Source organism: Monodon monoceros, unplaced genomic scaffold (genome assembly GCF_005190385.1).
Source record: "Monodon monoceros isolate NGI ecotype Baffin Bay Population unplaced genomic scaffold, NGI_Narwhal_1 Super_Scaffold_10, whole genome shotgun sequence".
Taxonomy (NCBI): Eukaryota; Metazoa; Chordata; class Mammalia; order Artiodactyla; family Monodontidae; genus Monodon; species Monodon monoceros.
In genome coordinates, this window is record NW_021703766.1 from 52397655 (window position 1) to 52424918 (window position 27264).

The 27264-nt window shown below is 51.5% G+C and overlaps 3 protein-coding genes across 5 annotated transcripts in view; all 3 read right to left on the bottom strand.

The window, feature by feature from the left end:
- KLK5 (kallikrein related peptidase 5) overlaps positions 1-2676 on the bottom strand; it is a 7919-nt gene extending 5243 nt beyond the window's left edge. Inside the window, exons 1-2 of the mRNA XM_029236227.1 lie at positions 2547-2676; positions 78-417 (exon numbers count right to left, since the gene is read on the bottom strand). Coding sequence (XP_029092060.1) covers positions 78-417; positions 2547-2676 — 470 coding nt within the window. The remainder of the gene's footprint in view (positions 1-77; positions 418-2546) is intronic.
- Positions 2677-7989: 5313 nt separating this feature from the next.
- LOC114905097 (kallikrein-6-like) lies at positions 7990-14139 on the bottom strand. Of its 3 annotated transcripts, XM_029239605.1 has the most exons (6): positions 14127-14139; positions 13917-13964; positions 13281-13440; positions 10196-10443; positions 8977-9113; positions 7990-8180 (listed from the first exon to the last, which is right to left on the bottom strand). In XM_029239605.1, exons 1-6 carry the CDS (start codon positions 14137-14139, stop codon positions 8028-8030), a joined length of 759 nt encoding a protein of 252 aa, XP_029095438.1. In that variant the 3' UTR covers positions 7990-8027. The 3 variants fall into 3 exon arrangements, with proteins under 3 accessions (XP_029095438.1, XP_029095444.1, XP_029095453.1); XM_029239611.1 differs by lacking the exon at positions 14127-14139 and having other exon boundaries at positions 13917-13997; XM_029239620.1 differs by lacking the exons at positions 13281-13440; positions 14127-14139 and having other exon boundaries at positions 13917-13954.
- Positions 14140-21443: 7304 nt separating this feature from the next.
- On the bottom strand, positions 21444-25028 carry LOC114905116 (kallikrein-7-like). The gene is made up of 5 exons (XM_029239628.1): positions 24956-25028; positions 24330-24486; positions 23871-24112; positions 23509-23645; positions 21444-21599 (listed from the first exon to the last, which is right to left on the bottom strand). Exons 1-5 carry the CDS (start codon positions 25026-25028, stop codon positions 21444-21446), a joined length of 765 nt encoding a protein of 254 aa, XP_029095461.1.
- Positions 25029-27264: the final 2236 nt, after the last annotated feature.

Genomic DNA, 27264 nt, shown 5'->3' on the forward strand with positions numbered 1-27264 from the left:
CCCCCCCCCCCCACCGCCATGCCCCATCCCCCATCCAACCCTCCCCCCTCAGCCCTCCTCTCGGAGCCCCCACTCACTGCTTTCGGCCGTGGGCAGCCGTGAGCAGCCACTGCGAGTCCACCAACACGGCCCCGCAGTACAGCTTGTTGGGTCCCAGCAACAGCGCACCCTGCCACGGCTGGCTGGGCCTCTCGCAGTCGGTCCCATTCACGAGGCGGCTGCTGGTGCCGTCAGACGCCCGGCTGTTCTCTCCGGCCCCAGGTCCGAGGTCCTGGGTGCTCCCGGAGGGCCCGACGGCAGAAGAGTTGTCGCCGGAAGCAACATCATTTGCGAGAACAGGCTCTGGGGGCAGAAAATAGGGGTGGGAGGGTTGCCGGAAATAGAGCTCGGGAGCGGGGCTTGGACTCGGGGGCGGGGCTTATAATCAAGAGGCGAGACCAGCCAGAGGAATTCTGACCCCCGAGGGGCGCTTTTGTTGCGGGGGTGGGGGGGGCGGGCGGGCAGGGCTCTAGGGGCGGGACCTGGTTTTAAGAAGTGAGGGTGGGGGGGGGGGGTCAAGCCTTAGCGAATGGGGTCTGGGCTAGAGTCGGCAGAGCCTGAGATGTGGGAGGGGCTTGAAATCGACTTGGGCAGGGCCAAGGCCAGCGTCCTGCGGAGGAGTCGATCCTATAAAGAGCCCTGACTTTGGGAGAAGAGGCAGGGGCTGGGTTCTAGGAGCTGTGGTCAGGGCAGGAGGTGGACCCTGGCCCAAAGGAGGAGAGCCAAAGAGGCTGGGCCTTTCTTGGGGGAGGGGCACAGCTCAAGGATCCCTGACTGTAGATAAGAGTCTGGACTTGGGGTATGGATGGGGAAAAGGGGCAGAGTCAGAGCTTGTGGGCTGGGCCAGAGTTGGAGGAGCAGAACCAGGAAAAGTGCTGAGACTGGGGTGGGACTCCCGTGGGGTGGGGGGTGGAGAGCAGAGCTATTTTACGAATTCTTGAACACAAATGTGCCTCCTGAATTATCCTGCCCTTCTCCCTCACACAAACCTGCAGATAGGGGCATAGATATCCTACCCCATCACCGGTTCCCCCATCGTCTGTTCACGCGTTCACTTGTTTATATTCTTGCTGAGGACCCAGACAAGTGAAACCCTTGCTGCTGTCTTCATTTACGCACACAGTCCAAGAAACAGGCACACAACGGCTGTCACAGACGTGCACACGCACAGTTACACAGGGAGGCGTGCGTCGTCTCCATAGGGACAGTTACACACACAGCTCTGCCTCGTGGTACACACGCTTCCCAGGTACACACATTCGGGGGCAGCCTTACATGATCTCACTCACTCACACACAGTGTTTTAGTGACCTGTGTATATATGCCTCGTGTGCAGACGGGTAGAGACTGCCACTCACTTCTGCACACAGCATGGTGGCATGTGACAAGGTTAGACTCAGTGGACCAAGCATGACACAGGGCAAGTGACCTAGCATCATCCACCTTCACACAGCCACTGTCTCGTGGTGACAGCCTCTTCTCCACACTCAGTCTGCACACTCAGGAGGGATGGGCGCTCCACACACACACACACAGCGCTGCGCCATCACACATACAGCCACTACAGCCACACAGTCACGTACAGTCACCCATACACAGACCCTCAAGCAGCCACGTGTTTGCAAAGATAGCCACACAAAATCCTGCACCCAGCCACAATCACACAATCACAAACGGCTACCCGAAGGCACCTAGCCACACATTTTCATGGTGCCGAGCACTTTTGTCACACACAATCCTGTCACACAGGGACAGAAACCAGCAGTCATACATACACAAAGCCAAGCAGCCACACACGGTAACACTCACAGTCAATGATACACACACACCGTCCTAAATGCACAAACACCCGGTCACACAATCACATCTACAGCCTCAAAGAGTAGTCACACCTGTCACAGACGGTCACTCAGTATGGGAAAAGGCACCACACACACACACACACACACACACACTCGGTAGCAGTCATACGGCCACACACAATCACAAGTAAAGACAGACTCACATTCACCCAGCCTTGGAGCCATAACTAGTCACATGTGTTCCCCCAGTGCCACATAGAGAGTCACCGACAGCCGCACGATGCACAGTTACCCTGCGTGCACACACTGGGATTCTGGGTACCTGTCACCCCCAGAATCAGTGCTGTGATCAGTGCACCGACCATCCGCGCCCAGGGGTCCAGCTGTAGCCAAGGTCATTGCACCTGGCGGGGGTGGGGCGGGGAGGAAAAGAGAGTGGGGAGGCCCAGGTGATTCTGGGAACCCTTACCCACCCCCACCTTCTTCCCTTCCCTGTTTCTCAGAGCAGAGACGGACCACGAGGACATGGCCCACCCAGAGCGCTGAGATGAGTTGAGACTCAGGGCTTATAGACTTCAAAAGAATCAACATCCAGCATCCTCCAGTCTCCGAGAGAGGATGGAAAGAGGATGGCGGATGCATCTCAGACCAGAGCCAACGCAAAGACATCTCTCCGTTCCTATGCCCCGCCTCCCCAGCCCTCACCTGCCACGTCCCCCAGATAGGGGGTGGGGAACCCGCTCCCGGCGCCGCCGCCGCTGTCCTGCAGCCGCCTACGCCTCCGCTCCCGGCACCCGGCCTGGGTTATAACGACCCACTGAACCCTGGGGCGCATTCCCGGGTAGTGAGGCGCCCTGCCGGACCTTAGCAACCACTCCTCCGGCCTCCCCCCATCTCCACCCCCAAAGCACCCCCCACCCAGTCCCGAAGGCCACTCCCTACCTCCCTGGCCCCGGGATGGGGAGGGGTCTCCGGAGGTCTGGCGTCTCACCAGCTCTGGAGCGCCCTTGGCGCAAGTGTTTTTCTGTCTTCCCCGTGGCTTCACTCATTCTACCTCCCTCCGCCCCCCTTCTCATCTTTCCTTCTCTCTGTGTTCCGCTTCCCTCGGAATCTTTCTGCGTCTCTCTCCGTATAAGGCGCCCACCCAGTGTCTCTTTCTGCTGTATTTTTTTTGTTTTACAGCTTTATTGTGGTAAAACTGAGGCACAATAAATATACCATATTTAATGTGTACAATGTGATGAGTTTTGACCCACACACTTCCAACCATCACCCCAGTTAAGATAATGAGCTATCACCCCAAAAGTTTCCTCAGGCCCCTTTATGTGTTGCTGTGATTCTCAATTCATCTCTCTTTCTCTACACCCCTGGGTCTCTCTCTGTATCTTTTCTTTTCTTTTTTTTTGCGGTACGCGGGCCCCTCACTGCTGTGGCCTCTCCCGTTGCGGAGCACAGGCTCCGGATGCGCAGGCTCAGCGGCCATGGCTCACGGGCCCAGCCGCTCCGCGGCATGTGGGATCTTCCCGGACCGGGACACGAACCCGCGTCCCCTGCATCGGCAGGTGGACTCCCAACCCCTGCGCCACCAGGGAAGCCCCTGTATCTTTTCTTTTCTGTTATCTCTCTTTTCTCTGTGACACTACCCTTCTCTGTCTCCCTATTCTCTGTTTCTATCCCTGCATCATCTTCTTGTCTTTCCTCTTCTCCTTCTTCTTTCTTCTCCTTCTCCTCCCCCCGCCCTTTGTCACTGGCTCTGGGTATGTGTATCTTCGTGTCTTTCTGTTCCTCTATCTCCCTCACCCTCCATTTGGGCCAGGAAGACTCTGGCCAATTTGCTGATGGACCCCCCTCAACCCCTTCTCTGCCCCTCACCCTGTGACCAGGGCCACCGGGCAGAAAGGGGCGGGGATCCAGTCTAGGCCCCCCGGCAGGTGCCTTACATAGCCTGTCTGACACAGCCAGGCGTGGGCGAGATTTGGGCAGGGCCACCTGTCAATGGGGAAAGAGGCCAAGAGGCCAGGCTAGGGGGTGGGTGGCTCCCGGCCTCTTGGGAAGTGGGGCACTGGGTAGGGAACCCAAAAGGTGTCTCCTCCCTCCCCGGTTCCTGGGCCACCCAGGGCTGCCTCTTCTGACCTCTTATGCATTCCAGCTCTTCTTTCTGTCTGCCCCCAGCTCTACGCATCCATCTCTGTGTCTCCAAGTCTCTGTCTCCGCTAGGATATAAGAGCCAAAGACTCATTTGACGCCTATTTACTGAGCATCTACAGTGTGCCAGACTCAGATCTGTCTGTGAAGAGAAATAGACAAACGAGCCTGGAGATGCTGCCTTTGCAGAGCTCACATTCCTTGAGGGCAAAAGCAAAGCTGTCTTGTTCATTTCTGTAATCCAGCGCCCATTGAATGGGAGGTTTTAGAGCCCTGAGACTCATTTCAGTGTATAGGGAAAAAAACTTAAAAACATAAAATTCTGAGGTTTGTTTTGGCGATTGCAATGAATATTTCATGCATTAAGGTGACAAATCCAGCAGCCTACTTCTTTTAAGCCTACAGTCTTTTAAGTTTAGCTTACAAACCTTTTTATTCCAAATATGTGTTTTGATTACAGGAAGGGTTTTGTTGTTGGTTTTTGTTTTCGTTTTGCGTTTTAATTTTTTTAATTGAAGTATAGTTGATTTACAAAGTTGTGTTAATTTCTGCTGTACAGCAAATCGTACCAATGTTTTCTTTTTTTCTTTTTATAAGGATATGGCTGAGTCTTTTTTTGTAATTTATTTATTTTCTTTATTATTTATTTTTGGCTGCACTGAGTCTTCGTTGCTGCGCGCAGGCATTCTCTGGTTTCGGCGAGCGGAGGCTACTCTTCATTGCGGTCCGCGGGCTTCTCATTGCGGTGGCTTCTCTTGCTGCGGAGCATGGGCTCTAGGCGCGCGGGTTTCAGTAGTTGTGGCACGCGGGCTCAGTAGTTGTGGCTTGCGGGCTCCAGAGCACAGGCTCAGTAGTTGTGGCACATGGGCTTAGTTGCTCCGTGGCGTGTGGGATCTTCCCAGACCAGGCCTCAAACCCGTGTCCCCTGCACTGGCAGGCGGATTTTTAGCCACTGAGCCACCGGAAAAGCCCCCAATGTTTTCTTAGGTCAGTCTCCCAAGGCAATAGAAATAAAAACAAAAATAAACAAATGGGACCTAATCAAACTTAAAAACTTTTGCACAGCAAATGAGGTAAGTCTTTATAATAATGTTGGGTCCCATTTACAAACTAAGTTAATTAAATATCTTCAAACGTTTAAAAACTACATTTCTAAAACCAACACACTCCATCTCTTCTGGAAGTCCTTCAGTTTTTAGGCAAACCTTCCAGAGCATGTAAATAAATTTATACATCTATGTACATTTTACTTACAAATATGATCAATTGGGACTTCGCTGCTGGCCCAGTGGTTAAGACTCTGCACTCCCAATGCAGGGGGCCCAGGTTCGATCCCTGGTCAGCGAACTAGATCCCACATGCTGCAATCAAGAGCCTGCATGCCGCAACTAAGATCCTGCGTGCCGTAACTAAGATCCTGCGTGCCGCAACTAAGACCTGGCACAGCCAAATAAATAAGTATATAAATAAATAAATAAATATTAAAAAAAATATGATCAACATTGCATTCTTTCAAGTATCTCAACACTGAATATAAAGTTGGGATGACTCTAACTTAAAAATCACAGAGCAATGACCCATTCCAAGTTGAAGTCAGAAGACTCTCCCCACAGTAGATAAAATTCTAGTAGACATACAAACACCTTCAACACCAAACGTGCAGAGATTCTGCTTCCAACAATCTTCATGTTAAGGGTTGGGCCTTCAAACATTTCCATGCTCATTTTGAAAACATATCAGAATTGGAAGAAGATGTTAGCAGAGCAGTTAGGACCCCAAACTCTGGCACCAGCCCCCCTGGCATTCAATTCTGACTTGACCACCTACTGTCTTCGAGACTTTGGGCAAACCATGTTACCTCTCTGTTATTATTGTTAGTACCCATTAAGGAAGATGCTTTCCTCTCAGTTAACGGAAGTTGATTTTGGTCTGGACGTTCATTGATTGGCTTCTTCCTGGTGATCCCAGTGAATTTCATGCCCCTATTTATTCTTCATAACTTCTAAAAGGGGTTGGTCAAGGTGGGCCCGGGCCATCACGTGACTTAATATTTTCATGTACTCATAAAAAGTCAATTACTCCCTCCCATCGCATAAATTTCACCTTTGGTAAACTTCACCTTGATAAAATTTCACCTTTCTTTGGTTCTTGAGACATCTAAGTGTGCTTTTTCTCAAATCTAAAGATCTTTAGACTCGAGAGACACTGTTCTTTTCATACACTGCCTCTGTCTTTGGACCACGTAGCTCTTCTACCATAAAATGACACATGACTGACTTTGAATATCTCCTATGGTGTGGCCGCTCTGTGTAACAATTTCCAACTTCATTCTACTCTATGCTGGGCAAAAATAAGGTTGCGATAAATGTTTGTGAAGCAAATGGACCGTTGTGTCTGATTCTCCCTCTGTTCCTAAATATTTCTCTGCTCGAAACTTCAGCTCCCATGTTGGACCCTCTTTTCCCTTTCTCTGGGGAGCCACTTACTGTCCCATTCGTCTCCCTGGGAGGATGCCTGGCTTAGATGTCGTTTTGTCTTTCTTGGAGATGGTGCAGTGGGGGTCAAGAGAGGAAGCCCTCTCTGAGGACAGGGACAGACCTGGGGTTTGGGGATAGGTGTGCGTGCATCAGTGTGGGATCACGCGCAGTGCATGTGGGTGGAAGAACCCCAGAAAGCATGTAGAAGCCTGGGTCCTCACCCAGTTCTGCCTGTCTGCCCCCCTCATTTTGGCGAGGGCCTCCAGTCTCTACAGCTCCCTGCCCATCCCCCTCTCCTCAAATGGACTGCAATGAGATCTTTCAAATACCCACATCTGACCCTGTCCTTCCTTTTCTCAAGGCCCTCAGGATCAAGGTCAAGTACTTCTGCCTTGTACTCAGGGCCCAACGCCATGTTCCAGTGACCTACTTTCCCAGCCATGTCACCTATTTCTCTGGCCTCAAACCTCAGCCCCCACCAACCTGGATGATTTGCCATCTCTGGAACACAGCAGATGTTCTCACACTCCCAGACTTTTCTGCAGGTCATTAGCATCTTGAGTGTGCCACCCACCCAAACTTCTCCACACGGTGAATTCATATTCAGCCTCCCTCTCCAGCTGTCCCAGCCCCAGCCCCTGCTCAGCCCTCATCTTCTCTCCCTGCACCATCGCTTCTACTCCCCCCTGGCCTCTGGTCTCTTCTTTCTGGTCCATCCCGCACATGGCCCCAGAGCTGCTTCTGCTCTCATCCCTTCCATGGCTCCCCACTGCTCTCAGGAGAAGCCCTAGCCTCTCAACCTGGGGTCTGTGGTCTTTTGGGATTTGGTCCCTGCTCTCTTTATCTCCCATCACTCTTACCCACACACAGTGGCCTCCCAGCCCTCTCATCTCCCTGCTTTTGCTGCTACAAGGGGAGTTTAGTGGAGAAAGCCACCCCTCAGGGCTAGTTAGGTGGAGGAGACAAGGGTGTCTTGCCAGGGAGGAGAAAAATCAAGTTGGGCTGTAAAAGGGAACTAAGGATATCTGGGCTTCAGAGAGGCAGAGGTGGGATAAAGGCAAAAAGTACCACTAATAATAAAATTCACTCTTTATTGTTCACACGGGTGTGCCAGGCACTGCCATATGTGTTTCACATGTTTACAGCCTTGAATCTCCCCAACAACATAGCCACCGCCTTATGAGGGATATACGATTATTATCCTTATTTTAGAGATGAGAAAATCTACACACTGAAGGAAGGCACTTCCCGCGGTTGCACGGCTAAGCAAGTGCGGGAGCTGGGAGCCCAACTCAGGTTCGGCCAGACTTGGAACCACTTCTCTGTAGGAAGAAGTCCTGGAATAATTGGGGAGGGAGAGATGCTTGGAAGGGCTTTTCCTGTATCCTCTTAGTGGCAGGGTTGAGACCTTAGCTGGTGTTCCCATCACTCCTAGTGATGCAAGGATGGGGCTGGAGTAAAATCAGGGAGGATTTGTGCTGTGATGTCACCACTTTTATTAAGCATTAAGGGTCGGGTCTGGGCAGGTGGGGGAAGGTCAAGAAGTGGAGGTCATATATCAGGATCAGTTGGCCTGAATGGTTTTTCGGATCCAGTGGCCATATCTGCAGACGTTGGTGTAGACGCCTGGCTTCTCCTTGGATCCGCAGGGGACGTTACCCCATGACACAAGGCCTCGGAGACGGTCGCCACACACCAACGGACCCCCAGAATCACCCTGTGGTTAAAGAGGGAGAGAGTCAGATACAGGCTCGCAGAGAAGGAAAGACAGACAGAAGGAGACACAGAGACATGTAGAGAGGGGGAAAGACACTCAGAGATGGAGAGAAAGACACACATACGGAAAGAGAGAGACAGACAGATACAAAGCCACAGATAGGGAAATAGAAGAGACTGAGGGAGACTCAGAAACACAGAGATCTCTAAAGAAAGGACAGATGGTCTCAGAAATGGGGCTCATCTGCCTGCCCTTTCTTTGCATCCAACTCACTGTGTATCACTTTTCTCTATCTTTGTCTCTTTCTCCCACTTGGCTGGTCTCTGAAGATCCTTCAATGCACAGGGCTCAGTTTTGGCATCAAAAGGAGAAATCCGATGGACGATGGTGGCAGAAACCCAAGTTCCAAGTATTTGGGAGTCGGGATGGAGCCCCTTCTCTCCCCGGCTACAGTTCCCCTTCTGCACAGTGTGGTTATTTCCAAGCAGAACTTGTGGGGATTCTGTTGGAGCAGGGACAGCCTCCTGGCACCGTCTGTGTCCCTACTGTGTCTCTGTGGTTCTTGATCTCTTCATCTCCATCCTTGTCTCTGCATTTCCTGTCTCTGCTGACTGACTTTTTACCTCTGCCCGTCCCCGATTGTGTTTCTGTGTATCAAATTGAGTCTCTCTCCCTTATCATGCCTCTGATTTTCACCCAGCCTGTCTCTGTAAAGCTCTAGTTTGGCCTGTGTATCTGTCTCTTCCTGCCCATCTCTGTCCTTGGCTATGTAACTGGTGGGTCCTGGCGTCCTCACCTGGCAGGAGTCCTTCCCGTGCTTCTCATCCCCGGCACACACCATGTTTTGGGTGATCTGACCAGGGTAGGCGCGGTCACACTCCTCACGGGGCACCAGGTGGAGGTATGCACACTGGATGATGTTAGGGAAATCACCTGCAAAGAGAGATGGGCCAGGATCACTTCACAACCCACCCTTCCCATTGATCCTCCAGCACCTATAAATCCTCCCTCCCCTATTGGACCCTATTTCCCAATGGTTCCCTTTTTCCTATTTGTCGCTCATTCTCAAAACCCACTTCCGTTGCCTGACTCCTGATTGGTCCCTCTTTCCATCAGTCTTCCCTCACATTGGCCTGTCTTCCTCACTAATTACCCCTTCTCTACAAGTTCTCATTTCCTATTGGTTTTTCCTTCTCTTAGTTCCTGCCTTCACTTGTCTCTTTTCCATTGGTCCCACCTTCTTCAGTAGTTCAGCTGACCTCTAGACCCTCTTCCTCTATTAGTCCCGCCTCTGTTATAGCCCATCCTCCTTCATTGGACCCTTCTTGCCCATTGGCTCATCCTGATTGGTCACCACTTGACTTTTGGTCTTTCCTAACTGGTCCCTTCTTTCCCCATTGGTTCTCCCTTCTATTGGCCCTTCATCCAAAGGCCTACTCCCTCACTGCTTCTTTCCTAAATGGCCTCATCCTCCCCCATTGGTTCTCCTCTCCTTTATGGCCCTTCACTCACTGGCCCACCCTCAATGGTTCCTGCTGATCTATTGTTTCTCCTCTAGTCCTTCTTCTAGTGACCCCTCTTGACCACTGACTCTTCTCAATCGACCCTTCCCCCATTACCTTTCTCTACACTGTTTGCTTTCTCAGTTCACATCCTTCAGCTGGCTCCCCTGCTTCTTCCATTAGTCCCTCCTCCATTTATCCTTTTTTGATCATCAGTGCATCCTAGTTGGTCCCTTTTGACAACTGGCCCCCTTCCTGATTAGTATCTCCACAGTGACCCTCCCTCCTCATTGACCCTTCATCTTATGGCCCACATCTCCATACCATTCACCTGTTGGTCTACTTTCTCCATTGGCTGTTCACTCATTGGCCCAACTCCCATATTTGCCCTCCCTCCCCATTGAACTTTCACCCACTCGTACACTACCCCATTGGCTCTCACCGTTAACCCACCTCCCCATGACCCGTCACCCATTGATGATGGGTCACCTGCATCATTCTCCCCCTACTGACCATCTGCCGTCTTGCCCCAGCCGAGGATGTGGCAGCTGGTGTGGTTGGCTGAGCAGTCTCTTTCCAGGGACAGGGGCTGTATGTGTGCAGAGAACTTGGCTGGACATGACAGACGTAACAGCATGATGTCCTGGTCGTGGATGGCGGCGTTGTAGCCAGGGTGGACCACAGTCCGGACAACAGAGCTCTCCTCCTGGAAACTCTCCCTTTGCTGAAGGTCGTGCTTTCCCAGGTAGACCTGAAGATTCCTGGGAAAGAGAAGGGCTGGGTCTCACCTGGAGCCCTTGGGCTGCAGCTGAGGCTCCAGAGGGGGCTACGGTGGGAGGCGGGGTAGCCTGGTACACCATGAACCATCCGGTCTTCTCCCCTCACAGTCTTTCCAGCTCAGTAAATGACAGATCCATCCTTCCAGAATAACCCGCAGACTATCCTTGACTCTTTATTTCTTGACTCACCTCCCAGCTGTCCAGAAATCCTTTTGTCTCTCCAAAGCATATCCAGAATCTGACCACTTCTCACCTCTCCCACTGCTGCCATCTTGGTCTGAGCCACCATAATCCCTTACCTGGACTACAGTCTCACTGGACTCCTGGCTTCTACCTTTGACCCTCTATAGTCTGTCCTCCACAAAGCAGCCAGAGCTATTTTAACAATATAAGCCAGCTTTGTCCCTCCTGTGCTCAGAACCCTCCCGTGACTCCCATCTTGCTCAGAATAAAGGCCAAAGTTCTCACTGTGACCTACAAGGTTCTGCACAATCCATCCCCGTCACTTGTCAGTTATCTCCCAGTCTCCCCCTTCTCCTTCTGTTCCAGCCACACCGGCTTCCCTGCCTTTCCTTGAACACAATAGTCATCCTCTCACCCCAGGGCCTTTGCACTGGCTGTTCTCTCTGCCAGCAACTCTTTCCCCCAGATATCTGCATGCCTCACTCCCTCACCTCCTTCAAATGTCACCTTCTCAGTGAGGCCTTCCCTGAAGACCCAATTAAAATGCAAGTATCCACCCCAACAGGCAAGTCCCAGCTCCCTCTCCTGATTTCCTTTCCACCAGAGAACCTAACAGCACCATTTGACACACTATATATGTATTGTTAAATATTTACTTGTTTTACTGTCTCCCTCTGCCACAGCCGTGCTATTCGATCGAAGTTTCTGTAAGGGTGGAAATATCCTCTATCTGCGCTGTTTGAAACAGTGACCACTGACCACAGGCAGCTACTGGGCCCTTGAAGTGTGGCTAGTGGATTTGGAAATTCGTTTCATTTTTATGAATGTAAATTTAATTGGCCATATGTCGCTAATGGCTACTGCGTTAGATGGCACAGCTCTAGAATATCAAGATGGGATTTTTGTTTTAGGCAGATACATCCTCCTCGGTGCCTAGACCAGTGTCTGGCATACGATAGGTGTTCAATAAAGATTTGTGAAATGGATCAAAGCATTACTCCCTTGCTCAGAAGCTTTGCATAGCCTCCAGCTTTTCCATTACCCTCAGAATAAAGCCCAGGTGCCTTATCCCACTATCCTCTGACCCTCAGTGAACCAGTAACTTTCTTTTCTTAGAACTCTTCACATTGTTCCCACTTCTTTGGTCCTTGCGTTTCCTCTGCCCTGGCTGCTCTGCCCCCTTTCTCATGTCCCGTGCCTCAGTTTGAATTTCATCTCATCAGAACGTCCTTCCGGACGCCTTCTTCCATCGAAAGCAGGTACCTCTGTTCTTTTCTCTCATGGAGCCATCCCTGTTTTTTCACCTTCATTGGACTTAGAGTAATTTGTAATTGTATGGTTTGTCGAGGATTCTAGAACTGTCTTCCTGCACCTTTCTGCTCCTGTGTTCCCGAGGGCAGAGACTCTGGGTATCTCCCCGTCTCAGTCTTTGCTGAATTCCCACTGCCCAGCTCAAATCTGGCCCTTAGTGGGTGCTGTTGGTCAATGTGCGCTGAATGAATGAATGAGGATGGTGGGAGTGATGCCAGGTTTACCAGCGCTTGGGGGAGACCACCCTGGGGGGGGGGTCCTTGTGTCCATGACCCTGCAAGGTGAGACCCCTGTTGGGGTCTCTCCCGGCTCCCACTGGGATATGACACTTGCTACTTCTCTGAGCTTCAGCCTCCTCAGAAGCCAAGGGTCCCTTATTGTGGGGGATTCCAGGAAAGGTACAGAAACTGCCTACCTGGGTACGTGGCCCATAGTTAGCGTGGAAAAAAATGGTGGTTCTTGTTCATCAAACTAGTGGTTATTAGTGCCCTGAGGATTAGTCCTGGGTCCTCTGTGGTCCTCTATCTATGCCCACTTTTTGGATGATCTCATCCCATCCCGTAGCTTTAGATACCACCTGTTTGTGGTATTTCAAGTCCTAATGTTTACCTCCATCTCTGACCTCTCCCCTGAGCGCCAGCAGTCAACCTGGCATCCTTCTTGAACACCAGCCAGGTACCTGAGACTCACCTTGGCTAAAACAAAATGTCTGATGCTCCCCACCCATATCCAAACTGCTCCTCTTTCCTTCCCCCCCGACTCAGAGAAAGACACATCCAAACAGCCAGTTGTTCAAGTCCCATCCCCGGAAGTCAGCCCTGCTTGTTCTCTCTCTCTCCCATTCCACACCACCAAGTCCTGCTGACTCAGCCTCAGGACCCCTCCCCGGGTTTTCAACTCCCCTCCATCCCCAGGGCCACCATCCTGGTCCATCTCAGGACAATGGCAACAGCCTCCACATGCATCCCTTCATCCCCCGCCCAGTTCGCTTTCCAGAGTGCTTTTAAAACTGTAAATCAGATCATGCTGCTTCCCTGATTAAAACTGTATGTGGCTCCTCCCAGCGCTTAGAATTAAATCCATCGCTCCCTACAGGGCCCTGTAGAAGGTCAGTTCATCAAAGCAGCAGTTTTCTTGTTTTCTTCACTGCGATATCCCCAGGGCCCCAAACACTGCCTGACACGTATTTAGTAATCAATTAAATACTGGTCAGTTGAAGCCGGTTATCAGATGGCCTCACGATGGGACAGGGGGATGTGTGAAGTCTGCAAGACGCCCGCAGGGTCTAATTGCAACCACTCCTCATTCACAGCGTGGAGACTCACGGTTTTTTGCAGTGGGCAGCGGTGAGGACCCACAGTGGGTGAATGAGGACCCCGCCACAGAGCAAGTGGCCTGAGGTGTAAAGGGCAGCTTGGTAGGGGTGAGACGTCTGCTCACAGGGTCCACCATGCAGCACCTTATTCTTCTGTTCCTCTGTCTGGGCTGAGGGAGGGAGGGTCTGAGTCAGAGAGAAGGTCTGGAGACATCAGGTACCTCCCCCCAGGGTGAACCCCATTGCTGTCTTAATCATCAAGATCTTCTCCATCCCCATGCCCCAAACCAACCCCATCCTCAAACTCTTCTTCAAACCCACCCCTTCTTCATCTCAATCCCCATCCCCAAAGCCAAAGCCATCCCTAAGCGTTCTTATCTTTAACCCCACCTCCAGCCAATTTCCCCATCTGTAACCCCATCTCCCAAGCCAAGCTCATCCTCAAACCCTTCCCCATCTTCACGGCCACCTCCCACCCCTTCCCCATCTGCATCCCTTGTCCCTAATTTAACCCCTGTGTCTTCCTCATTTGAAACCCACCCCCCTCCATCCTCATGTGTATCCCCATCCCAGTTCCAATCTCTTCCCCATCAACAACCCCCACCCCATGCCCAAACAGCCCCCTGCCCCTCCCTTTTTGGCCTACCTGCAGCGACCAGAATCAGTATTACAATCAGCGTCTTCATGGCCATACCTGAGAAGGGAAGCCAAGTGCTCCATGAGTCCCGGCCTCAGGCTTCGCCCAGCCTCCTCCCTCTCCGCCCGCCTCATCCCTTTCCTCCCCGGCCTGCCCTGCTCTCCTGAACTTTGACTTCTGTCTTCCCCATTTAGCCTCTTGATTTCTTGTCTCCCTGACCCATGTCTTCCATCTGAGGGTCCCCCGGAGGCGGGTGCCAGAGAGGACCCAGAACCTGCTGCTCACGGCGCACCTCACATTATTTTTCTATCCTCGGCTTTAGTCTTCCTGATTAGTAACAGGAGGAGGGAGGGCCCCTGACGTTCTTCCCTCTATGGGATTTCTCCTCCTCCCTTTGGCTCTGTGCTTACCTGTTGCTCAACCCCACACCTGTAGGTTCTGGTGGGAGGTGTGATCTTACCTGCTGGGGGCCGGCTGCCTGGGGGTCGGCTCTTGGGGGGCAGGGACAGTACGTGTCACAGGCAGACAGAAAGGGAGACAGACAGAGAGTCAGAAATGCAGGGAACCGCGGAGAGAGAAGTGATGCTGAAAACAGAGAGGACGCCTCAAGAGTCGGAGACGGAGGGCAGAAAGCAGAGAATATAGGGGCTGTGGCGCCCAGGGCCTGGCAGACAGACACCCTGAGCTCCCTGGCCCCCCCGGAAGAGACTGGTCCTGTCCTCAGATGCTCCTGGTGTGTCCTTTTAATCTCTGCCTCCCCAGGTCCCCGAGGCAGGAGAGGGACCCGCCCTTTTCCTCCTCACCCAGGACTCCCACGCGTATTCCTCCCACCCTCCCACAGCTCCCCGCCTGATGGCCCCCCTGACCCCGGCTTCCAGGGAGGGCAGTGCAGGTCCCTGAGTGCACTGGGGGCCCGGGTTCCCAGGTCTGAGGGAGGAGGGGGCTGGGGGCTGAGTATTCCGGACCTTCAAGGAGAAAGGAGCTGGGAGTCTGCACACCTGGATCTAAAGGAAGGAAGGGCAGAAGCTTGTTCTCCTCAGTTCCTAGACTTCTAGGTCCTTGAGCAAGGAAGGATCTGAGGGGCTTCCCTGGTGGCGCAGTGGTTAAGAATCCGCCTGCCAATGCAGGGGACACGGGTTTGATCCCTGGCCCGGGAAGATTCCACATGCCGTGGAGCAACTAAGCCCGTGCGCCACAACTACTGAGCCTGCGTGCTACAACTACTGAAACCCGCGTGCCTAGAGCCCGTGCTCCACAACAGGAGAAGCCACCGCAGTAAGAAGCCCGCGCACCGCAACGAAGAGTAACCCCCGTTCGCCGCAACTAGAGAAACCCCGCAGGCAGTAACAAAGACCCAGTGCAGCCAAAAAATAAATAAATAAAAATAAATTAATTAATTTAAAAAAAAAGAAAGAAAGAAAGGATCTGAGGATCCAAATGCCTGTGTCCCAGGCAAACACACAGAACCCCCTGTCCTCCTGGACTCCCACCTCTCACGTGCTCTGGGGCCTGCAGGCTGTCACTTCTGGGTTCAGCACCCTTGGGCACTGGGAACCAGGCCCCACGGGTTCAGTGGGGTTGGGGTGACTCACGCACCTGCCTGTAAGTCCCTCTGCGGGTGCTGGAGAACCTCAGTGTCCTCGCGAGACACAGCAAAACCAGCCAGCAAGAAAGCGTGTGTCACCAAGCTGGTACCCGCCCCTGCCCCAGGCTGTGGTGCAGACCCAGGCACTGTGGGGAAAGGGCCTTCGAACAATCGGGCTTTGTCTGTCCCCAGCACCCAGTGCCATGCTCCTGTCAGCTCCATTTCTCAAGCTCTCTTCCGGGCAGGTGGACGGCCAACTGCATCAATAGCTTCCCTTTATCTCTATCTGACAGTCCTGTTGCTGTCCTTTGAGTGTCCACCCACCTCTGCCCGGATATCAGGACTCTTGACCCGCCTTGCCCCCCTTCTCCAAGCCTCTCGGTGTCCAGCTCTCTCCCTGGCCATGGCGGGGGGTGCCTCCGTGTCTGTCTCTGTTTGTGTCTCTCCACCCCTCTGCCTCTTTCTCTATATTTTTCTCTGTATCTCTGTCTTTCCCCTTGATTTTCCAAGTCTCCGTTAACACTCTCTAAATCTCTCCTTACCTCTCCTAGGTTCCACCTGCGTTTCCAAGAGAAGCATGTGTATGCACAGAGGGGAGTTAGCTCCTGCAGAAGGGGTGGCGTGGGAGAGGGCAGCGGGGAAGCTAGTGGGACCCAGGAGGATTTCAGGACTTGTTGATGAGATTTAACGTGTACAGAGAGACACAGAAATAAATGGGAATGCAGGAAGAGTGTGATGAGAAACGGGGGTCCAGGAAGCTATGGGGGGATCCAGGAAGATTTGAAGAGGTGTCTTTAAACTTGGGCGTTTTAGTCAGGAGGAGAGAGGTAGTTAAAGGGTCTGGTGCATTCAAGGAAATGGCAGACTGGCATGAGCTGGAGGAATGGGTGTACGTGCGGCCGCCTGGAGGGAAATGGGTGTGATAATCACAGGGACGGGCAAGATGGAAAAGGAAAGCTTTGGGGAAAGTCATTGAGCAATAAGTGCAACTGATATGAATAACGTCGACCTCAGCACCAGCTTGGGCCTGGCACTGTGGGTAGCATTTAATTCTTGCATTAAATCTAATTGCTAACACCTTTGCTTGTCCCCTGTCACTCCTGGGATGAAAACCAATCTGGCATTTGATATATTCTCTGGGGCTGCTCCCCTCGCCCCCCAGTTTCCCCCAGGCCCTTCTCACTCATCTCCCCACTGAACCCAGAATCTTGTTCTCAGGACCCACCATCCTCCCAGGTACCAGGTTGGACCGCTCATGGCCCATTGATCCCCAAGTCCTATCCCACTGCCTCCTCTCTCCGTGTGGTCCCTTCTCTCCATCCCTATGTCCCTGGTCCCAGTTCAGACCTGCTTCTCTCCCACCTGGACCATTACCCCAAACTCTTCCCCTTCTCTGTATCCTTCACTTGACCTCAGAGGCATCTTCCTGTGTCAGAGCTGACATTGCCTCTGTCTGGCTCACAGCCCTGGCCTGGGTCCCCCAGCATCCACAGCAGTACTGGCCAAAAGAAATATAATGCCAGGTACACATGCATTTTTTAAAAAATAAATTTATTTATTTTTGGCTGCATTGCGTCTTCATTGCTGCGTGCGGGCTTTCTCTAGTTGCGGTGAGGGGGGCTAATCTTCGTTGCGGTGCACGGGCTTCTCATTGCGGTGGCTTCTCTTGTGGAGCACGGGCTTTAGGCTCTCGGGCTTCAGTAGTTGTGGCACGCGGGCTCAGTAGTTGTGGCGCACGGGTTTTGTTGCTCCGCAGCAAGTGGGATCTTCCCAGACCAGGGCTGGAACCCGTGTCCCCTGCATTGGCAGCCGGATTCTTAACCACCGTGCCACCAGGGAAGTCCCCACATGCACTTTAAAATTTTCTAGTAGCCACAATTTTTTTTAAAAGTAAAAAGAAAAACACCCCAAAAAACAAGAGTTCATTTTAACATCTCATTCAGCCCAATACATCCAAAACAATATTATTCCAATGTGAAATCAAAATACAATTTTATTTTTAAAGATTTATTATTTATTTATTTAATGTATTTTGGCTGTGTCGGGTCTTAGTTGCAGCACACGGGATCTTCATTGAGGCATGCAGGATCTTTCGTTGCAGCGCGCGGGCTCTTCGTTGTGGTGCGCGGGCTTCTCTCTACTTGTGGCATTCGGGTTTTCTCTCTCTGGTTGTGGCGCCCGGGCTCCAGGTCGCGTAGGCTCTGTAGTCGTGGTGCGCGGGTTCCAGAGCGCGTGGGGCCTGTAGTTTGCAGCACAGGGCCTCTTGTTGAGGCGCGCGAGCTCAGTAGTTGTGGCCCATGGGCTCAGTTGCCCCGAGGCATGTGGGATACTAGCTCCCTGACCAGGGATCGAACCCACATTCCCTGTATTGCAAGGTGGACTCTTTACCACTGGACCACCAGGGAAGTCCCCAAAATACAGTTTTAAAGAGGTGGTTTGCTTTCTTATTTTTTTGCATGATAAATGCTTGGGATCCGATGTGTCTTTTACAATTACAGCACAACTCAGTTGGAGCTGCCACAGTTCACGAGTCAGGAGCCACCAAGGCGAGTGGCTGCCACATTCTCAGTGCAGCTCTACCCACTTGTGTTCTTGTGCTCCAGCCATGGAGATTACTTGAAGCTTTCCTGAACCATTCCATGTCTTCTAACCTCTAGGCCTTCGCCTATGTTATTCCCGCCTCCCAGAATGCTCTTCCCAGCTTCTCCTGGTAACAACTTGTCCTTCAGGTCTTTGCTTAAACATTACCTCCTTCAGGAAGACTTCCCTGAACACCACCCAACTTCCAACCCTCTGCAGATGGGTTAGTCACTCTCATCTAAGATCCCACAGCCCGTGCCTCCTTCATGTCACACTGGATGGTGACAGTCTGGATCCACACCCATCTCCCCCACTGGACCATGAGCTCCTTGGGCTTAGGCGCTGGTTCTTACTCACCTCTACGTCCCAAGCACCAGCACAGGACTCGGCCCAGAGGAAGCCTTAGCAAATGTTGACCAAATGACTAAATGACTTCATTCCTCCCACTCCTGTTTTACACGAAAGAAAACTGAGGCTCAGAGAAAGGAATTTAATTGCTCAACCTCAAACACCCAGGAAACGGTGGAGCCAGAATTGGAACTCAGCTTCCAACATGGCGGTGGACATGGCGCATCTCTTGGGGCCCCGTCTGGTTCCACCTTACTATAATACGGGATGGGTGGATTTGGGAGGAGTTATTGGGAGCCTTGTGGGAAAGGAGGGAGGCGGTAGGCAGTGGGGAGTGGAAGGACCTCTAAGAGAGAGAATGAAGTCCCCAGCTCTAGGCATTTGCCAGTGGCCTTCATGGTTTTGCCATCCCCACACGCCGCGCATGCTTATTTATGAGATGTCTTTCTCCCAAGTGACATGCTCTGCAAAAGTCTTCAATAAAGAAAATGTTTTACAAGAAAACTTTACGAAAGTGTAAGCAGAGAAAAGAGCCAGAAGCCACAAACAATAAAAACCAACACTCAGGGGCTTCCCAGGCGGTCCAGTGGTTGACTCCACGCTTCCAATGCAGGGGACGCGGGTTTGATCCCTGGTTGGGCAACTAAGATCCCACATGCCATGTGGTACAGCCAAAAACAAACAAACAAACAAAAAAAGCCCAACACTCATTGCAGGCTTATTCTGTGTCAGACAATGTTCTAGCACTTTCTGAATAGTAAACTTATACAACCTTCATAACAGCCCTGGGAAATAGGTGCTACTTCTCTCATTTCAAGGTTGAAGGAACAAGGGTGGGGAGGTGATGTGCTCAAAGGTGAATAGCTTGCAGCTGCCAGAACTGGGATTGGCACCCAAAGAGCGCAGTTTCTAGAGTCAGTGTCTTTAACTATTACACTTTATCAGCTACCCAAAGAAAAATGAAGTTTTTTTGTTGTTTTTTTTTTTCAGTATGCGGGCCTCTCACTGCTGTGGCCTCTCCCGTTGCGGAGCACAGGCTCCGGACGCGCAGGCTCAGCGGCCATGGCTCACGGGCCCAGCCGCTCCGCGGCATGTGGGATCTTCCCGGACCGGGGCACGAACCCGTGTCCCCTGCATCGGCAGGCGGACTCTCAACCACTGTGCTACCAGGGAAGCCCAAGGAGGTTGTTTTTAAAAAATTCAACAAGAGTATGCTCTCAAGTCATTGTAAACCAATCCACCTCCTGACGTGTATACAAGAGCTGCCAAGAGGCAGAGCCAGCTGTCTATAGGCTGACCTAGTGCAACTGTGATGTTTTGTTACTTTTTAAACTTTTAGGTTGAATATGGATTTGGGGTGGCTTGCTGGAGAGAGGGGAAGTTGATGGAGCTTCATGAGGGTGGTGGCCAAATACTCTTGACATTCCTTAAACTTGACACAGATCCAGAGGCGGGAGGGGCTGGGGGCCTGGACTCCTGGGTCTGAGGGAGGAGGGGGCTTAGCTTCCTGTGCACAGGAACACCAGAGGAAGTTAAGAAATTCCACGGTGGCTACAGAATTCCTGCAATACGAAGAAGCGTGGGAGAATAGGAGGCTAGGAGAGAGGCGAAGATGGTGGAGCTTCAACAAGAGGAGAATGTTGACCAATCGAGAATTCTGGGGGAGAAACTGGAAAGACAGGTAGGAGAGGTGAGTCCTGGGCATCGGAGAGGCTCCCTCTGTCAGCACCTTCTGAGGTATGGCTGCCCAGGAGACTTGGATGGCAGGAGTAGGGCCATGGCCAGGCTGAGTCACTGGGACTCCTACCTCCACCCTTTCTGAGGCCCCTTCCCTGCCTTCTTGAGGACAGGAGACCACCTACCTGGGTTCCCAGCCCCCAGCCTCCCCTGGCATCCAGGAGGCTGGTGGCTCACTTTTGGGGGGCCCCTGTGGGACCGAGGTGTCCTGTCTTCCTGCCAGCCCTATGCTTCCCCCACACCTTCTCCCTCTCTCCTAGTTTGTCACCCGTGAAATGCCCAGAAACACTTTCACACCCCTTTCCACCCTGAAGAAGTAGACATATTCTCTCCTCCCTCCCTTTTACTCTCTTTACCTTCCCTTTTCCTCTTTCGCTTCTCCATTTTACCGATGAGGAATACGGAGACCCAGGAAATGGAGAAAAAATATGCCACTGGGCAGGGAGGCAAGGCAAGGGACCAAAAATCACATACATTTTTCTTTCCTCTCTAAGGGTCTCCTCTCCTCCACCTTAGATCTCCAGAGCTTTTCCACTGCTGTTTATCAGGTTATAAAAGTGCATACCCACGGAAAAGTAAATGCAAGGAAGCAGGCTACGCTCCCATGACTACCACCGTATGCAATTTGGTACACATGATTTCAGGTTTCATTTTGTGAATATTTTCATTTTACATAGCAAGGATCACATATACATATATTTCTGTATCTTCCTTTTCTCATTTAACATCACATAGCATAAACATCCTTGCAAAACACTAACAATTCTGCATAATTATTAGCCTTAGCAGTTGCATATCCTTGTCTCAAGCTAGCCTTTTGTTTACTTAAACACGCCACTGATTCCGGACATGTTCAGTGTTTCCACCGTTTTGCTATGATAAATAATGTTGTGATAAATTCAAACCTTGCTCCACATTTTGGATTTTTTTTTTTTTTTTGTAGTAGTATCTTCCTAGAACTAGAATTGCTGGGTCAAAGGTGGAGAACAAGGGTCCTGATTCACATTGCCGAATCAACTTCCATAAAAATCGTATGAATTTACAGTTTCAGTGGCCGAGGGTGCTGGTCTCACTACTTCTTTACCGGCACTGAGGTTTTTGTGTCGCGTGTTTTGGTTTTAATTCCTTGCTGATTTGATTGACTTACACACATGGCATATTGTGGAGGTTTATGATATGTCTTTGAGGAAAAGTAAAGTCAAGTATGACTGTAGATCATCGACGTCCTTATTTCTGTGAATTTCCTGTTCAGGGTGTAGGGATGGAGAGATGGGAGTACGGAGAGATTAGCAATACATGCTCATGGTGGTGTTTATCCAATCGACGTACTTGCAGACTTGGGTATAGACAGCTGGGTTGTTGGGTTGGCCGCAAGGGAAACCTCCCCAGGACACCAGGCCTTGCAAAGTACCTTTGCACATCAGCGGTCCCCCTGAGTCACCCTGGAGGGGACAAAGCAAATTAGCTTCAGCTTCAGAGTGAAGTCCCGCCCCCACTTCTGTCTCATACACCCCCACGGTTGTCAGTCTTTGTCTTGCCAGACCCTGGACTTCCACCCCGGCCAATGGGGAGAGACTCATAGTCTCTGGGGACCAATAGTAGAGCAGGAATTAGGGCCATCATGGAGAAGACAAACCACATTCTCTGAAGACATTGGCTTGAGCCCCGGCCAATGGGACCAATCACAGGGAAGGGGCAGGGCTTCCAGGGGGTCAGAGCCCCATTTCTTCCCCATCTTTGAGGACTCAGCGCCAAGCCCATGGGAGAAGGGGCAGTATCTCCAGGGAACGGATACATGGGCATGAAAGAGGGACAGGGTGGTCTTGGAAATCGGGGGCCTAACCGATGACACAATTCATAAGTCCCCGTGCAAAATGAAAGTGTGGGCTCCCTCGCTTAGAAAGTATTAAGAATTTCAAGACAGCAACAGGAGTGCTTTAAACCGAGGGTGGGACTCTCCTGAGTGTGGGACCGCGTGTCCCTGTACAACTTGCACATTCGTGAAGCCGGCCCTCACTAGGGGAAGAGAAGGATGCCCCATTCTCTAGGACACACATTCCCGTCCCATCACCCCATCCCTAACACTTACCCTCCCACCACCCCATCCCTAACACTTACCCTCCCACCACCCCTGACAGCTGAGGGTACAGGTGAGAGCGAAAGGAGTGGAGGTACGGGGAGAGAGACAAGGAAAGGGAGTCACAGAGAAGAGGAAAAGAGTTAAGCAAAGGATGGAGAAAAGAACGGTGGAGCAGTAGAGGGAGGACAGAGAAACACTAGTGTAGGGGCTGGAGAGAGCGGCAGAGAGGTAGGCAGATAAAAAGAGAGACAGGCTTCCCTGGTGGCGCAGCGGCTGGGAGTCCGCCTGCCGATGCAGGGGACACGGGCTCGTGCCCCGGTCCGGGAAGATCCCACAAGCCGCGGAGCGGCTGGGCCCGTGAGCCATGGCCGCTGAGCCTGCGCGTCCGGAGCCTGTGCTCCGCAACGGGAGAGGCCACAGCAGTGAGAGACCCGCGTACCGGAAAAAAAAAAAAAAGAGTGACAGAAGCAGACAGCCAATGGGGGCGGGGGTGGGTGGCAACACTGATGGAAAGAATGAAATGAAATTAGGTGTAAAGGGAGATGTGGGAAGATACTGTTCAGAGACAGGGAGGGAGTTACAAAGAGGAGGGGAGAGACAGTTCTTTGCCCAGGCCAGGACCCAAGTGAGGTGAGTGAGACATTAACTTCGGGCACACAGTCTCAGTAATTGCAATAAACAGTATTTTACTGCAATACCTTAAAATTGAATTTAATATGAAAAAGTCCATGATAAACACAGTATCCCAATTTTAGATAAAGGGTCAGTACAGGGCTGTGCTGAGACTTTTTGAAGCCTGAGGTAAGTGGGAAATTCAGTAAGACTGATGGCTCTTTATTGAAAATTCTGATATTTTGTTCATCGTGGACTTTTGCATAGATTTTTAAAAAAATATTGCATAAGAATGTCATTTATCTTGATTACTGAGTTTTCTGGGCACCCCCTCCCCTTTAAAGTTTGGGTTTGAAGCCAAGGCTTCACTCGCCTTCCCCTAATCCTGGCCGCATGTTGCCCATCCCCAGCCCCTCCCATTCATCTTTCTGCCTCATCCTCAGGGCCATACCAGCCCCCACTGGGCTGCCACTACTGACCTGAGCAGAGAATAGGATAGAGAAAGCTAGGAAAGCTGGGTCTAGGGTGGGGCAGGGGGTGATGAGGGAATGCTCAGCGCCAAGGTCAGGTGCAAAGATTCTGGATAGAGGGGGAAGATGGGGCTCTGTGCTGAGATGAAGCAGCCAGGGACCCAGGGCAGGGGAGGAAGGAGGGCTCACGTTGCAGGCATTGGTGCCGGAGTTGGGGATGCCAGCACACAGCATGGAATCTCCCAGCAAGTCCATGTAAACCTTCCTGCAGTCTCCAGAGGAGATGATGTCGACCTCTGTGCACATGAGTCTCTCTGGAAAGGTCGCTGCAAGATGAGGGTGGGGGGGCTTGTCAGTCAGAGGCCTGGGACTGTGGACTCGTGGGTCCTGATGGGGAGAGGATGCGGGTCCAGGATCCTAGACCCTGAAGGAGGAGGGGGCTGGGGTGCTAAACATTAGGGTGTTGAAAAAGGACCTGATTCCTGGTCTCCGGGGTCTGAGGGAGGAGGGGTTCAGGGTCTGTGGCTCCTGGGTCACTGAGGGAGCCTCACCAATAGGGCTGGTGGTGGTGCCCCAGCCAGAAACGGTACAAGTAGTCCCAGGGGGTTCACAGCGGGAAGGCAGGTTGACCTTCTTCACGGTGGATGACAGCCTGGCCCGCGTCCTTAGCTTCACCAGCATGAGGTCATTAACCTGGCTCTGCGTGGAGTAGCCGGGGTGGCGGAATGACATTGTGGCCCTGATCTTCTGGCCTCTGCTCAGGGATTCACTGCCCAAATGCACGTTGTACGCACTGGGAGAACGGAGCAACATTCATAGCGTCACTGTGAGTGAGAGAGCGGGAGAGAGACCCAGAGAGAGAAAAACAGAGATCCTGGGCGGGGGTGGGGGGGAACGACAGAGACCCAGAGAGGGGGCAGGGCAGAGACGGGGGTCGGTGGAACAGAGACTGGGGGGGCAGGGACCCAGAGGGAGAGCTGGAAGTGCTCAGAGCACCCGTGCCCACGTACTTCATCATGCAGTGGGCAGCAGTAAGCACCCACCACTCGTTGACCAGCACGCCTCCACAGTAGAGCTGATTGCCGTTGAGCAGGGCCACCTGCCAGGGCTGGGAGCCTCTTAGACACGGGATTCCATCAATAATCTTCTCGCTGTTCTTATCCCGGGCTGGATAGAGACATGGAGAAAAACATGGGTAGTAAGCCTCAGAGGAAGGCTGAGTCAACAGCGGAGGGATTTGGAGACAGAGATGGAGACAGACAGAGAGACAGGGAGAAATGCAGAGGCAGAAATGGAGAACAGTGCAGAGAAAGCAGGAGATGGAGATGGAGAGAGACAGAGGCAGCCCACTCAGAAACCCAGGAGGAGCATCTTGTCTGTCTGGAGCTGACGACAGAAGCTGATAGGAGAGACCCTGAGTGCAGAAGACAGGGCCTGGGGGACACAGAGACCCCAGGAGTCAGAAGGAAGCAGGAAGAAAAGTGGCAGAAGGGTCTTGTCTTCTGAGGGAGAAAGCTGCTGGAGCAGAGGGAGGTCCTGACTCAGGGACCTCTTGGAGAGAGGGGCCCTTGAAGACGGTCACTGGGGATGATGGGTGGTCCAAGGGTTAGGGCAGCCCTCCCAGACTGGCCCTCACCTTCCTGTGCAGCAGATCCCAGGGCTAAGGACAGCAGTAGGGTCAGCAGGGGTGGAAGAAGGAATCCTGCCATGGTGGCTTCTCTGAGTCTCTCAGGGGCTGCCAGGTAGAGGAGGGGTCTCTTTTGCTGGGGAGAAGGACAGAGTTCAGGAAGCAGGAGTCCTGGCCCCCAGCCCCCTCCTCCTTCAGACCCAGGAGTCCTTCCCCTTGGGACCCAGGAATCTGGGCTCCCATCTCTCGTCATCCATAAGTCTGTATCCCTAGTTCCTTTTCCCCTAAGAGACCAAAAATTCCAGACCTCCAGCCCCTCATCTGTCAGAGCCGGGCGTCCAGGCTTCCCACTGCCCCCTCCCCTCAGGAACAGGAGTCAGCTGTCCAGCCAGCCTCATCGCCCCCCCCCCCAAATGAGGCCCCTTCTCACCTCCGGAGGGCCTGATCTGATGTGGGGCGCAGACTCCGTTGGGAGTCAAGTGTCTCCAGACCTGCCCAGGGCGGCAGTCTTATACCACGTCTAGCCCCCGCCCCCACCCCCGCCCTCAGCGCCCCGGAATGCAGGTGGGAGAGGCTCTGAGACACCCTCTTCCTGTGCATCTGGTTATCTCGAACCCCCGAGGCAGCTAATTCACTTGGCAGCACTCTACTTTTTCCACCCTCCCGCAGGCCCCTGCGCATTCTGGGCCCAGCATCCCAGGTGGCCGCTACGGAGGCGGGAGCCGCAGGTGCTCTGGCTTCGAGGGGCAGATTCAAGGAGTGGCTGAGCTCAGGAAATGCGCTGTGACTTGGGTCCTCCTTTGGGGCCACTTCCTTGCCCCAATCCCCTCTCAGGGATAAGCTAGAGCCCATACCGTGATTCTGACGAGCTTGTGATAATTTGTTCAGGCTGGAACCCAGTCATGTCTTTTGAACGTAATATAGGGTATGAATGAAAAAGAAAACTCTTTCCCTAACTCCACCCTGATAAATGCTTACGTTTATCAATATAGTCTCTGTTCTCCTGTGATACAGAGATTTCTATACATATTATGTATTTATAACAAAAACGTCTGTACTAAACATTATCTAATATAAACTTTTTCTTTATAAATTACCTTGAACAATTTTTCCTCCTAGTATATTTATCTATTTAAAAAAAAATTTGAAACATTTATTTATTTGGTTGTGCTGGGTCTTAGTTGCGGCAGGCAGGCTCCTTAGTTGTGGCATGTGAACTTTTAGTTGCGGCATGCGTGTGGGATCTAGTTCCCTGACCAGGGATCAAACCCGGGCCCCCTACATTGGAAGCTCAGAGTAGCCACCAGGGAAGTCCCTCCTCTTAGTGTGTTTCAATGGGTCTCCTTCCTTCTTAATGGTTGCATAACATTCCATACTATAGTTGTACCCTGACTTATGTAGTGTGTTTCAAATTGGAGTATTTTGGGATAGTTTTAATTATAATAATGCTGGGTTGAGCTTCCTTGTACATTTACCTTCGCTGATTGTGTTCACGCAAGCAGTATTTACTGAGCATATACTCTGTGCCAGCAGCTATTCTGGTTCCTGGGGACACTGTGCTCAGCAAAGCAAACAAAAATTTCTTCATACAGCCTCTTGTTCTAGTGGGTGGAGACTGTGAATACAAAAATAAAGATATAAAATATATAGTTTGTTAGATGTTGGTAAGTACTACAGAGAAAAATAAAAGCAGGGAAGAGGGTATTTAAATCAATGCCACCATTCAGCCATTTAACAATCATTTAATAAATATATTTTATAATTCCTATGTGCCTGCAACTTACTGTTATGCATCGGAAGGTCAAAAAACATCTTTGTTACACCACCAGACTGTATGAGAAAGTAACAGACCTGTATTTATTTCAGAGTCACCTTGCAACTAATAATGAACAGAAAGTAGAACTCTATTCTCAGTATATTTTCAAGGTAAACCAAGCAGTCACCCATGATTATTTTTCACATCTAATATTTTAGGCAGTATCGACTTGCTTTGTCGCACTTTGTGCTTTTTCAAAGCAAAAGCTCTGCATTAAAAATACAAGACCGAGAGAAATGTACATTGAAAAGGAAGAAAGCAGAAACGTCATGTGGAGAACCTGGGAACAAGAAAGAATATCGTGGGGATTGTCTGAGTCATAGTGTACCTTCAAATAAAATAAATATTTAAAACAAATAAAATAAACTTTAAAAAATTTAAATAATAAATAAATAAAATTTATAAAAAGATTTAAATAAAATTTTAAAAAAAGAGCAGGGAAGAGGGATAGGGAGTTACTGGTTTCCTCCACTCTCAGGGACCCCGGGGGTTATAATATTAG